Source organism: Peromyscus californicus, unplaced genomic scaffold (genome assembly GCF_007827085.1).
Source record: "Peromyscus californicus insignis strain IS unplaced genomic scaffold, ASM782708v3 Scaffold_12__1_contigs__length_115047231, whole genome shotgun sequence".
NCBI lineage: Eukaryota > Metazoa > Chordata > Mammalia > Rodentia > Cricetidae > Peromyscus > Peromyscus californicus.
The window spans coordinates 90,544,132-90,558,084 of NW_026294413.1; the positions used below are offsets into that span (position 1 = coordinate 90,544,132).

Here is a 13,953-nt window from a genome sequence, read left to right on the forward strand (position 1 = left end):
AGATTTCTTTCTAATACCTTGGCTTTGTCATCAATAACTCCTCCAAAAGAACAATCATAAGAAGAAGGACTGGTCCTTTTGGAGTTTTAAGTGAAAGGCAAAATTGGCATTAAGCATTAATGAGCAAAAATGAGATCACACTTCAAAATAATACCATCTGGTATAGGATATATTATAACACAGGCCTTGTTTATATTTAACTTTCGGAAGTAACAAAGCTACTTTTATTTGATTTCACTGAACAGACCACTTAATAATGTCATATTAAGCTTCAATTGAATCAACTGTTTCCTTCCAGAGTAGTTCTTTCCTGTAGCTTTTCTGGGCATTGTTATTTTTTTCTCATTTGAAAAATAGTGTATGTTAGTAATGGAAAAATACCAAAGTATCAATAAAACCGCAAAAATTGCCTATGCTCTTACACACTGGGTAAAATAACTGCTAATATTCAGGTATATTCTTAATCTTTTTCTTTCTTTTTTCATTTTCAACACAGAGACTCATTCATCAATTTTTTAAATACAATATTACTTATATTACATATGTAGTTTTATATCCTGTTTTCACACCCTACCCCCAAGCATTTTACAAATTTAATAGTCTGTATAGGAGTCTTTGAATACATTTCTGATTATATCTATGGCCTACATTACTATGGACAAAATTTCTAGCTTAGTCTGATAGAAGTCACAGTATGTATTCTGAATCTCATTATCTATAGTAAAAGACCAATACAACATGACTTGGCTTAAAAGTTATTACTGAAATGCTATTTTAAAGGACTATATAATTGCCTGACATATAATGACAAAATATAAAATTTAGTCATTTCAAAATAGTCACAATACAAAAATACTAATGGCCTACAGATATTCTCTAAACTGTCTGAAAGCTTAAAAAAAAATACATACCTCTCCTTTGCAACAACAATGCCTAGTAATTGATCTTCAAGCCCTTCTGGTGTTATCATGAAATTGAGCAAAGATACTTTTGTAGCCAGTTCTGGCATGTAGTGTGGATTTCTCAGTTTTGTGGTGATATAAAATTTAAAATCAAAAGAATATTCAATAACGACTTCACCAAGTCGGATGCAATCAATGCCACCTATATTTCAGGAAAAAACATAATAAACGAGGCAAAGTTACTTAGCCTCTTTTCCTATGTACTTTTAAGGCCTTACCTAAGTTATAAACAAAGAGGCCTAAGTAAGTTAAACTAGAAAACAGATGTGACTAGTAAGCAATTATTCAGTAGGACTCATTTTGGAGCAATGGAGGACATTGTCTCTGGTTGTCATGAACCTTTGTAAATCAACATACTTTTTGAGGTTTTTTTCTATCAAATTTTAGCTGTGATTCCAAAATTTTTATATGATCAAAGCTCACCAAAGTATTAGAACTTGACAGAGATAAATGTTCATGAGCAGAAAGATACAGAGTGGGTCATGTTCACCTAGATTCAACTCTGGCCCACATTCTTGTCATTATTCATAATTAATGGACTTTCTGAGGTCAACCATCATAAGACAAGGGGATTTCGATCTGGCTTCAACTGGATCATGCTCTCAACAGAGCTAAAATCCAGGCAGTAGTGGATAAGGCAAAAGAGGCTGAAGTTCTGACCTTAGGATTCCCAGGGAGATTCACTTCTGAAAGCTGCTTTCGGGTTTCTTTCCCTACATAGCAACGCTACAGGAGTTCTACCTTATCACCATCACCATATTAAGTTTATGTATTGTTTTTCTTTCATTAGTTCTACCTTGTTTAAACGTTTGTCGAAGTAACAAAGGCTCCAAAGAGGGATCTAGGTCTTCACCGACATTTTCCAGCAGAAGTGGAGTCCCAAACTGAATGCAGTTTTCCAACGTTCTCATATAGTCGGTATCCGATAGCTTAATAACACTAAGCTGATTTTCTTTCTCAGAGTTTTTGATCCACTTATTGGCTTGACCCTGGGGATCAATCATTAGGGGCCTAGAAATAGAAGAAAATTCCAAGAGGAATACATAAATGCTGCAATTTCTTAAAATCTGTACAATTTAAGTAAATGTTGCCATCAATTGTTAGGAAGTATTTTACATCAAGATTTATCTTCATAAAAGCCCTATGATTATATATGTATACTATGTAACAATAATAACTAAAGGGAGGGGAGCATAGGAGGAATGAAAGGGGGAAGAGGGAAGGGTAGATATTGTATAAATACAGTATTCATGTATGCAATTCTCAAAAAATTAAGAATTTAAATTAAAACAAAAAGTAAAAGAAGTGTCCCTGGCTAAACCCAGTGGTCACAAAGCAAAACCAAAAAGACAGGAAAGTATAATGGTGGGAGGAGCTGGAGGAATGGTGGTGGGAGGAGCTGGGAGAGGACTGATGGTGGTGGGTGGAGCTGGGGGAGGACTGATGGTGGTGGGTGGAGCTGGGGGAGGACTGATGGGGGTGGGAGGAGCTGGGGGAGGACTGATGGTGGTGGGAGGAGCTGGGAGAGGACTGATGGTGGTGGGTGGAGCTGGGGGAGGACTCATGGTGGTGGGAGGAGCTGGGGGAGGACTATGGGGGTGGGAGGAGCTGGGGGAGGACTCATGGGGGTGGGAGGAGCTGGGGGAGGATTGTGGGGGTGGGAGGAGCTGGGGGAGGATTGTGGGGGTGGGAGGAGCTGGGGGAGGATTGATGGTTGAGGGTGGAGCTGGGGGAGGACTCATGGTGGTGGGAGGAGCTGGGGGAGGACTGATGGTGGAGGAGGATAAGAGGGGGTAAAAGGATGAGTGTAACCAGAATATATTATATACATGTATGAAATTGTCAAGAGAATAATTTAAAAATTGAGAATTTTATTCTTATAAATGAAGAAATTCAATCTCACATTGGCTAAAATCCCAAGATTCTAAAACTAGACCAGTGTTAGAAGAACTAGGAATTTGTGAATCTGTGAGTTCTTCTGTTTTCAATAACCTGTCATCACAGCAATTTTAATGCATGGCATCAGTTACTGTAATGTGAAAAATATGGTACAAAATATTTGTTAAAAGTTTAAAATAAAAAACACACCAGCTAATAAATGATTTTTACAAGTTTGTGAGTAAAGCTATACAGAGTGAGTGCCCAAGTTAAGTCTGGTATATATTTAAAATCTATTCAGGAATGTTATCTAGGACAGTAAAGTAAAGGCTTTGTGTTTGAGAATATATAACTGGTGGCTGGAGTGATGGTTCAATGATTTAGAGCATTCATTCCTCTTACAGAGGACTCCTGTGCAGCTTACAAGTGTCTGCAACTGCAGTTCCAGGGGGCCTAACACCCTTTTCTGGTCTCTGCAGGCAACCAGGCATGCATGTGGTACACAGAAATGCATGCAAGCAAACATTCATGCACATGAAATAAATAAATCTATTTTTAAAGAAATACATAATTAATTAGGGGAGAATAGAACAGTGGTTACTCAGCCTGGGACTTGCTGGAGGATGGAGGCTAGAGAAGAAAATAGTAAATGGTTATTATAATCAACTTTAATATGAGGAATAAGTCCCAATATTGGAAAATTACTCTCTTTTGAAAAAGTATCTTCAGTGGTTATTCAGCCACATTCTCATCCAATTTTAAGTCTTCCCATTTCTAAAGCATGCCATGACTATACTCTTGAGTTCTCATATTCATTTGATACTACACTTAAGTGTCCCACATCCTCACAACAGCCTGGCTTAGGCACAATTATTGCCCCACTTTATAAATAGAGAAATTGAGGCAAGAATGACTTAGAAACCTTTAATTTGGTAAGATAACTGAATAAATGGTAGAATCATAAGTGCTGATGTATTTATACAACAAAATATAAACCTCCCTGAAACAAAGCACACCCACACATGGAGTAACATGGATGAATCTAAAAACAGTTATGCTGAGAGGAAAATGTCTCATATATATGTCAAGAAGTAGATATGATGTTACATTACAGGCATAACTAATCTATGCTGAGAAGTAATTGGAACAATGATTTCATGGGTGGGATGAGAGCAGGAAAGGAATATAAAGAGGTAGCCTTGCTCTGCATCTTGATGGAGGTTTGAGTGCACAGGTGTGCACTCTTTTTGAACTCACCAAATGGTACATTAGAGTTATATATAATTTTTACCTCAAACAAAAAATACATAAGCTAATATTGATGTAGTTAACAATATGCATGTTGAAGTGGCTAAGGGGAAAACACATGTCTGCAGCTCATCTGTAAGCACATTTAGAAAGAAGGTTGGCAGAGGCGTAGATGGATTCGTGATTAAGCAGCAAACAAAGCACAGTGCTAACTGCAGAGTCTCGGGGTGACTATTACACTGTGCTCCTTGTGAAAGTCTTTCAACTTTTATATATGTTTGAAGACTTCCAAATAAACACAAGGAAACCCTTTATGTTCCTTACCATCGTCTGGAATTATTAACAATCACGCCATTGTCTATGGAGAATGCATCTGTTGGTAGCCCAGCAATATTCCAAGCTCTAATTTTTACTGGATCACCCAAGGTTTTACTCAATGAGAACTCCTCTGAACATGGGAATTTTTTCTCCTGTAAGAAATAAACAAAAGTCTGATGGTTTCTTTCATCTTATTAATTGAAATATTAAGTTAAATACATATTTAATTTCCATAACTAAGGATCATAAAAACTGCATTGAAAGTTGGACTTGAGTTAAAGAAGAGGGAGAGAGGGAGAGAAGGCAGAGAGAGAGAAAGGGACCTCCCATGTTTTTAGTACTCTCCCTTTCACTGTCCTTATCGCCATCATATTTTCCAAAACCCGCTTGGAATGCTCCAAATAAAAGTTGCTAGGTGTGAATCTAGTACCTTGCACAGCCTGCTCCAATCTTCTGTGCATTCTTGTCGAAATCCGGAAGTGAAAGCACCAAGGTAAGCTATTACTCCTGCTGACACGAGGACATCACCCGTTAAGTTCTCATATGTTATTTGAAGGTCATTGGCAGCTTGAGACCATCTGTGCAACAAGCCAAAGGCAAAACCAATTTACAACAGACACTTGTATGGGAAGGGCTGGCTGGAAGGATGGCTCAGTGGTTAAGAGCATGGGCTGCTCTTCTAAAAGACTAGGGTTTAGTCTGCAGCATCCACATGGTTTCTCACAACTGTCTGTGACTACAGTTCAGAGGATCCAACGCCCTCTCCTGGCCTCCACAGGCACTAGGCATGTACGTGGTGCACAGCCATACATGCAGGCCAACAGTCACACACATAAAATTAAAACAATAAAAAGGAAAGTACAAGGGCCTTCTTGTCCAGTCCTGTTAAGAAAATACTATGAAATGTTGGGCTTATCTGTAAAACAAGTAGGTTGGATCCCTTCCAGCTCTGATATGCTACATTATATGAATTTCCACATTTCAGTATTAGAGCAACAGTTATGCCCTGTGGGTCTCAGCTTCACCACCAATGACAACCCAGCATTTTTTCCTTTATACTTTTCTGTTGGGTCCCACTATTTGTTTCAGTATTTATTTCTAGAAAATAAGATCCAGAAACATTTGCAGGTCATTCCAGAAATACTATTTTGAAGCAAGACTCTTTGAAATTCCTTAAATTAAAAAGTTGAGATCCTGCAGATAAAGTCAATAGTTTTTCCATTCAACTATGGTAGAAGTTATTTCAAAACCATCTAACCTGGACTAAGTTACTATGTCATGCTATTCATTGAATAAACATTACCAATACTGAGACAGCTGACTGTCCAGTCCAACTTAAAGATACATAGAAAACTGGAAAGTAACTGCACAACCACCACCAACGACCACTTAGATTAAAAATTGTTGGCCGGGCGGTGGTGGCACACACCTTTGATCCCAGCACTCGGGAGGCAGAGCCAGGCGGATCTCTGTGAGTTCGAGGCCAGCCTGGGCTACATAAGCGAGATCCAGGACAGGCTCCAAAACACCACAGAGAAACCCTGTCTCGAAACCGCCCCCCCCGAAAAATAATAAAATAAATTAAAAAAATTAAAACTGTTAACATTGTGTTTCCTTTTCTCCTTTTCCTCTCTCCTTTTGTTTGTTTTTGTTTTTGAAAACAAGTTATAAATATTATCCTCAACACTGATCTTGCTCCTTTGGAGAGTCCCAGCCAGGTGCTTTTCAAAATGCCTCCTGTTCTCGATCAGCCATTGTAAAATCGGAAGTGACTGGGACACACAACGGGTGAGAGCCCCCTCTCAAGCCTGTCACCCTCAGCTCTCGTGAGAAGCGGTCGGCTCTACCTCGATTTTTCTCCTCCCAGTCCTCCTATCAGTTTGGAGGCTCGTTCCAGCTTCTTAGCACACAGCTCCACCTGATCTTCCAAAGCCGCCTTTTCCTCTGTTTTCTCAAGAAAAATCTTCTGTAGATTTTCCAGGTGATGCTCTACTTCTGCCAGTTCTCCCCTCTTCTGATTCAGAAGCTCCATGGTCTCAGCTAAGGACTTCTGAGCCTCCGATAAGCGAGCTTTCTTAGGAGCCACAACCTGTTTGGGAACAATAGGCAGATGTTGTGTGCTCGATGTAAAAGTTAGATGCTATGGGTCAGACACGGGGCATAACGATACATTATACATAATAAGCATCTAAATCTTATATAAAGCAAACCACCAATATACTCCACAAAACATGCAAATCACTTGGACTTGTAAACTATAGCATATAAAATTATTCTGGAATAACAAGGCATTTTAATGTGCAATAAAAACATCACAGTATGTAGCAAAGTGTTTTAAGATAACGAGAAGTTGCCAATCAACTGAAAATGGGGGAGGGGAGCAGGTGGTTGTGTTTCTTCCTCTTTGCTTAACTTGTTGGTTCTTTTGAGACAGGTTTTTGCTCTGTAGTCCCGACTGCCTTGACCTCGTGACAATCCTCTTGACTTAGCCTCCCAAGGGCAGGGATTAGAGACGTGAACCGCCATGCCTGGCTTCTCGTTTTGTTTCTAGGATAAGTTGTTTTCTTTTTAACATACGAGTGTGCTTTTGGTTTTAGTGTTTTGTTTTTTTTTTAATATCATTTTCCTCTCTAAGTCGCCAGGCGGCGGCGGCGGCGGCGGCGGCGGCGGCGGCGGCGGCGGCGGCGGCGGCGGCGGCGGCGGCGGCGGCGGCGGCGGCGGCGGCGGCGGCGGCGCGGCGCCTCGGGAGGCAGAGGCAGGCGGATCTCTGTGAGTTCAAGGCCAGCCTGGTCTACAGAGCGAGATCCAGGAAAGGCACAAAGCTACACAGAGAAACCCTGTCTTGAAAAAAACAAAACCAAAAACAAAACAAAACAAAATTTAAAAAAAAAGCAAAAAACCAAATTATAACAATTTCTTGGATAGATATGGGGAAAGAACACTTATTCAGTACCGGTAGGAGTGAAAAACTTGTATATCTGATATGGAAATCAGTGTGAAGGTTCTTCAAAAAACTACCATGCGGTCCAGCTACACCACTTTTGAACATATAACCAAGGACTTTATATCCTATTATAGAGATACCTGCTCATCTATATTCATTGTGCTCTCCTCACGATGCCATGAAACAAAAACTTATATGTTGTAGAATATTATTTTAAGATGTGTTACATTTGTTTATGCTGTGAAATATTTGTTAATGATGCAAAGATGTGTTACATTTGTTTGATTAAATAAAATTAACCTGCAGTCAGGAGGCTGAGTCAGCAACTAGCTGACAGGACGTGGTAGGGAGGAGCCATGTGTAGCGAGGGTTCTTAAGTGGGGTCGGAGCACAAGTGTGATGGGAGACGCAAGCAGGGGGAGAAGGTTAGCTACTGGCTATTCAGCCTCTCTGAGTGAGCAGAATTTCACCTCAACCTTGGAATCCTGAGTTCTATAGAGGGGCAGAGATCTAGATAAAGTTTCCCTTAGTGGCCTTGAGAGAGCCAGAGCCTGAGGGAACAGAATTCCCTGTGGTGATATATTGTGTACCCTAATAAACTTGCATGAGGATCAGAGGACAGAGCCAGCCACTAGATTAGACATAGAGGTCAGGCACACACCCTTAATTCTATCACTAGGGAGGCAGAGATCGTCTGGATCTCTGTGAGTTCAAGGCCACCCTGGAAACACAGCCAGGCAGTGGTGGCACACGCTTTTAATCCCAGTACTGAGAAGCACACGCCTTTAATCCCAGGAAGTGCCATGGCTGGGTGGAGAATGGTATACAAGGCGGGAGGAGGCAGGAACTGAGCAGCAGTTCAGCTGAGAGTCTTTTGGGTGAGGACTCAGAGGCATTCAGTCAGAGGAAACAGGATCAGATAAGGTGAGGTAAGGTTGGTTGTGGCTTGCTCTTCTTCTTTGATCTTTCCTCTTTCACCCCAGTATCTGGCTCCAAGTTTTTTTTAATTAAAAGACCACCTAAGATTCGAACAACAACTCATGCCAGCAGCGGTTGGGTTGCAGTTGCTGACTAGGACAGCAGTTACTTAAGAGATAGCCACTGTATTTAGTGAAAAAAAAAACCCTTAGATGTCCATCAACAGACGAATAGACAAGGAAAATGTGGTGTATTTACGTAATGGAATATTATTCAGCTATTAAGAATAATGAAATTATTTAATTCACAGGAAAATGGATGGAGCTAGAAACAATCATTCTGAGGAAGGTAACCCAGACTCAGAAAGATGAAGGTTACATATTTTCCCTCATTTGTAGATGTTAGCTTTGAGTCTTCAGATGTGTATATTTCATTTGGAATATCCACAGAGGTCTGGAAATAAGTGGGAGGCCACAGGCTGTGGGGTAGAGTTGGGCTTTCAAGGGAAGGGATAGAGAAAGCAGTGACATAAAAGCTTAAGGGGGCTAATAAAACAGAAAGGGTTTAAACTGAGGTGGGGGGTGGGAGGGAAGGTTAGGGGAAGGAATACGGGGGGAGGATAATTAACTCTAAAGACTTAAAAATCATATAGAAACCTACTTAGTACTGTAGAAACTTACACACACACACAGAGAAAGAGAGAGAGAGAGAGAGAGAGAGAGAGAGAGAGAGAGAGAGAGAGAGTTAACATACATATATAATATCCTATAACACCAGAAGCTAACGAAAGCCCAGTGCTGGGAACGGACTCCCTTGTTTGGAGCTGTTGATCAGTGAAGTCCCATAGACCCCCAAACGTTACAGGCTACTGCCAATGCTACTGGCTACTTCCCAGAGCTCGGTGAAAAGACCCCTGTTGCTGAAGACACCATGAACTTGAGTCACAGAACGTGGAGATTGTTAGTTGGTACTGACCCAAGAGTTTCCTCCCTTTGCTAGCTTCCACAGTGCTAGAAGGTGCTCTGAAAGCTGCCAGAGGAGAAAGGTAGTCATCAGTCGTACCCAGCTGTGAACGCTGGGAGCCGCAGTCAGGACTAGCGTTGACAAGACATGCCGGTGGTGTAATAACGACACAACAGTTATGGAGTAACCAACCACTTTCTGACTGGATCTACACCCCACTCCACAGGATGAAGCCCATACCTGCACTATTGTTGGGCCAAGAACCTGGGGCTAGACAGATCATCGGCCTTAGGGGAGAACCTACTACTACTATTCTGCTAAATGAACGAAGTGTTAAACCCGCTCCTAATGACTTATTGACATATTTGTGACGTATGGCATCTCTCAGCCATCATCAAGGAAGCTTCTATTTGCAGCAGATGGTAGTTAAAGAGACTCACAAATAACCGAGGTATAAAGATCCTGCAGAATGCTCAGCCCTAAACTGAACATACATGCTGTACCTGCCCCTGAAGCTCAGGGATCCTTACGGAAGAGGTGAATGAATAGAAGGAAGCAGTGACCCCTGGACGCACAGAGCAGATGCACACATGAACTCCCAGCTGTGATGCAGCATGCACCAGCCCATGCAAGCTCAAGCCAGACCAAAGCCCAGAACGGACAGTGGAGGTGGAAACGAAATCCACCTTTAGCTGAGGAGCTATTGGCAGCTAATAGCTACTGGGGGAGGGCGAGTCGGTTGTCTTTAGGATGCTGCCACCGGCGGTTGGCCACGCTCCGGTGGAAGACCGCACATCTAAGAGTACCTGTGCGGCACAGACTGGACTGGATGGGCAGGGAATAACAAGGAGAACACAAAGTCGGGTGGGTGGGCAGGGGAGTGGGATGGATCTTCGAGGAGCTGGGGAGAGCTGAATATAGTCAAAACTTACTTTATGAAATTAAGAAAGACCTAAAACAAGATAAATGTAAAAACTTAAAGTGTACATTTTTATTTCTGAGACTATTTTAGTAGGAAATAGGTATGCAAGTCCTGAAAATACCTTTGCAACTCTGTCATACACTTCCATAGCCATGATCCATTTGCACAGACCTTCAGCTGCAGAAGAAGCTTTAGCCACCTTAGGGGGATCAAACTCAGGGTTTGTCAAGTATTCACTACGAATCTTCTGCATAACAGCCACCTACATAACAGAGATTTAGAATTTAAAATTAAAGCATTCATCACACAATCGTAAAGTGGAAGAAAATCATATGTAATAAAAACATTTGGTCTGGGGGCAGTGGCACACACCTCTAATCCCAGCACTCAGGAGGCAGAGCCAGGCGGATCTCTGTGAGTTCGAGGCCAACCTGATCTACAGAGCGAGATTTAGGACAGGCACCAAAACTACACAGATAAAACCCTGCCTCAAAAAACCAAAATAAATAAATAAATACATTGGAATTTTAAAAAGTTACATCAAGGGCCCTTGAGATGACACTTGCCACCAAGCCTGATAATCTGAGTTCAATCCCTAGCACTCACATGATGGAAAGAGAAACCTAGATACTTTACATCATCCTTTGGCCTCCACCTGAGTGCCACAGCACATGTATCCACACTTATAACACACACACACACACACACACACACACACTAAATAAAATGATTTTTTAAGAGTTACATTGTTTTTAGAAATCAAAATAAACATTTTGAGATAATTGTAAAAGTATAATTATAGCAGAAACAAAATATTTATGATAAAAATACATAAATTTATAGATATTGAAGAAAGGTGTTTCTTCCAAAAATGCAAAAAAGACTCTGTAGATTGATAGAACATTTGAAAACAGAATAATTAACATCAATAAATAACAATTCAAATGGAAAATATGATACCTTCTTATTTTATGTAAATATGAACAAGATTTCCTAATAAAGAAACTATTATATGAAGATATTGAGAGAACTTTTTCAAGTCAACAGTACACTAAAATAGTAATTTACTAATTTTCTAATAATCTGAAAGTGTTTTTTGTTATTATAAAAATTCATTCTATAGCCATTAATAAATGTAGTACCCCTTTATCAATTATCATAATCTCACAAAAGGATTATCTCCTTATGTTTTATAAGACAGTGTGTAATTTAAAGATTATCACATCCCAACAAAATCACACTTAAAGAAGAAAATCCGATATAACTTACTGGAATATTGTCCTTGTCATACTCTCTCAAATCTCTTAAGAAATTCATATCTCCCAGAAGTTTTTTGCTAGGTCCCCAGTAATCAAATATCTACAAAAGAAGTTTATAGAAGTGGACAAGTTATGCAATCAAAAGTGCATATTAGTCAGAAAAATGTTTATATATTTAAGAAATCTTAACTTCTTGAAAATAAAGACTCATTTCTTGCCAGATGTGGTGGCATATACCTTTAATTCCAGCATGCTAGAGGAGGCAGGCAGACCTCTGTGAGTTCAAGGTCAGCCTGGTTAACTTTAGTGTTCCAGGGCAGTCAGGGCTATGTGTGAAACCCTGTGTTTAAAAAAAACAAACAGGAAAAGACTCTTCTCCCCAAGAACATGTTAAGGATATACTATACAAAGTATTTTAAACATGCACATAAACTTATTATTGAAGCTTTAATCACTGAAAACAGAGGTGGTCATCTCTTTTGAAAACTTAAACAAGCAGTGACCACAGTCACGGCCACAGCAGTTTCACAGAAGAAAGTACATTTTATTACTTCATGTTTTTAAAGGTTGGCTCTTTTTGTTTTGTTTTTATTAAATTATTTAGTGTGTGTATGTGTAAATGAGAATAACTAGACAAGGGTCTTCTTACTTTATTATCTTAATGAAAAATATAATTGAAAAATTTTAATTTAGGAATTCAAACCCAGGTATTATTAACCCTGGAGAGAAAGTGTCTGTGAATTCAGTGTAGGATGCCCTCTCCTCCTTAAGGGATATATGACTTGAATTATAATTGCAATAACAGGCTACATTTATTACGTGTGTGCTGTTGACGAGGATTTCGATATTGAGCTTTGTAGGCATTAATTAGCTAACAACCTCGGACTTTGTGAGGTGGATGCCATGATTATCTTTTGACTAGAATCTCCCAGAGATTCAGACACTTCATCCAGAGGTCACATGGTTACTGGGATCTTCTGGCTCCACAGCCCTTGCTTTGATGTTAATGTTTTATAGACAGAACCTCACCCCATGACTCAGGCTGCTTTGGAACTCACGATGGAGCCCAAACAGGCCTGGAATTTACAGCACTCTTACTGCGTCAGCCTCCATGTGGTAGAATGACTAGGTGAGGCACAGCACACTACCTTTTTTGTTTGTTTGCTTCTGTTGCCCAGGCTTGCCTTCAATGCTGACCTTGAACTCCTGATCCTCTTGCCTCCCTCTGGAGAGCTAGGATTACCACACCTGGCAGTACACGTTGATTTTTTGTTTGTTTGTTTTGCTTTACTACAATTCTCTTAACTCAGTAAAAATGTATGAATTCTGCCGGGCGGTGGTGGCACATGCCTTTAATCCCAGCACTTGGGAGGCAGAGGCAGGCGGATCTTTGTGAGTTCAAGGCCAGCCTGGTCTACAGAGCGAGATCCAGGAAAGGCGCAAAGCTACACAGAGAAACCCTGTCTCGAAAAACCAAAAAAAAAAAAAAAAAAAGTATGAATTCTCAAAAACACCACCGGAAGGTTCTATGTCGCTTTCTTACAAGTCTTAGCTACAAAGTACAGGCCTCAGGACACAGGACTGTAGCAGGGGGTCTGTATGGCCAGAAAAGAAAACAGAAGCAACTAGAACCACAGCTTTCCGACACCGTATTCATGGGAATATACGGATACTATTTTCTGTAGGTAACTGAGTCCATACAATCTGGAAAACAGTATTTCTTTCCTGGATTGCAAGTTGTTGGTATTTAATTTGATAATGGTAAACAATTAAAAAACAATAATATGATTTAAATCTGTGCCTGGTTATTACCTTGCCCCCAGTTCCTGAAGGATCTGAAATTTTTTCTGGTTTTATATCTTTCATGACACAAACAGCAGCCATAACTAGTTTAACACCAGCAGGAGGATTCTTCATGGATTTCACAATTGTGATATCAGCTGGCTGTATCAAAAGAAAACAAGACATCCTTATAGAATAGCTTGTTTTTAAATAATGGGAATTAAACACTAATGTTGGGGCTAGCTGTGGCAGTATTCACCTATAATCTCAGAGCTCAGGAGGTGAAGGAAAGGGTTAAGAGCTTGTGGCCAGCCTGGGTTACACAGTGAGATGTTATCTCAAGAAATAAAAAACAAAGCAATTTTTGGAAATAAAAACCATCTTGGTAATTTTGGCTTGCACGGTTATAAAAAGAATTAGCAATAGAGAATGGAACAGAGACCAAGCCTCAGTCTTGATGAAGACACAATTAGTGTTATGAAACCTCCAGAGAATCATCTGTAAAATGATGTAAAAATAATATGACAAGCCTATATTAGAACTATGATTTGTTACCTGTATATTGTTAAGAAAGATACTTTCAGTTGTCTGATTATCCCAATATTCTCCTGGTATTCCTTGTAATGGTTCAAGTGGAAAGCTGGAAAACTAGTAAGTATCTTAGTCCCTACACGGGAACAGATTCTAAGATCACATCACCCAAATCCCACTAGAATTCAGACAGTGAGTGGGAAGAACGGCCGGTGTGAGGCATTTGTT

General features: G+C 40.2%; 1 protein-coding gene across 1 annotated transcript in view; it reads right to left on the minus strand.

Moving 5' to 3' along the window:
* Dnah12 (dynein axonemal heavy chain 12) overlaps positions 1-13,953 on the minus strand; it is a 178,081-nt gene that overhangs the window by 40,499 nt on the left and 123,629 nt on the right. Inside the window, exons 52-59 of the mRNA XM_052733823.1 lie at positions 13,225-13,356; positions 11,423-11,512; positions 10,275-10,415; positions 6,254-6,495; positions 4,837-4,984; positions 4,413-4,558; positions 1,759-1,973; positions 912-1,104 (exon numbers count right to left, since the gene is read on the minus strand). Coding sequence (XP_052589783.1) covers positions 912-1,104; positions 1,759-1,973; positions 4,413-4,558; positions 4,837-4,984; positions 6,254-6,495; positions 10,275-10,415; positions 11,423-11,512; positions 13,225-13,356 — 1,307 coding nt within the window. The remainder of the gene's footprint in view (positions 1-911; positions 1,105-1,758; positions 1,974-4,412; positions 4,559-4,836; positions 4,985-6,253; positions 6,496-10,274; positions 10,416-11,422; positions 11,513-13,224; positions 13,357-13,953) is intronic.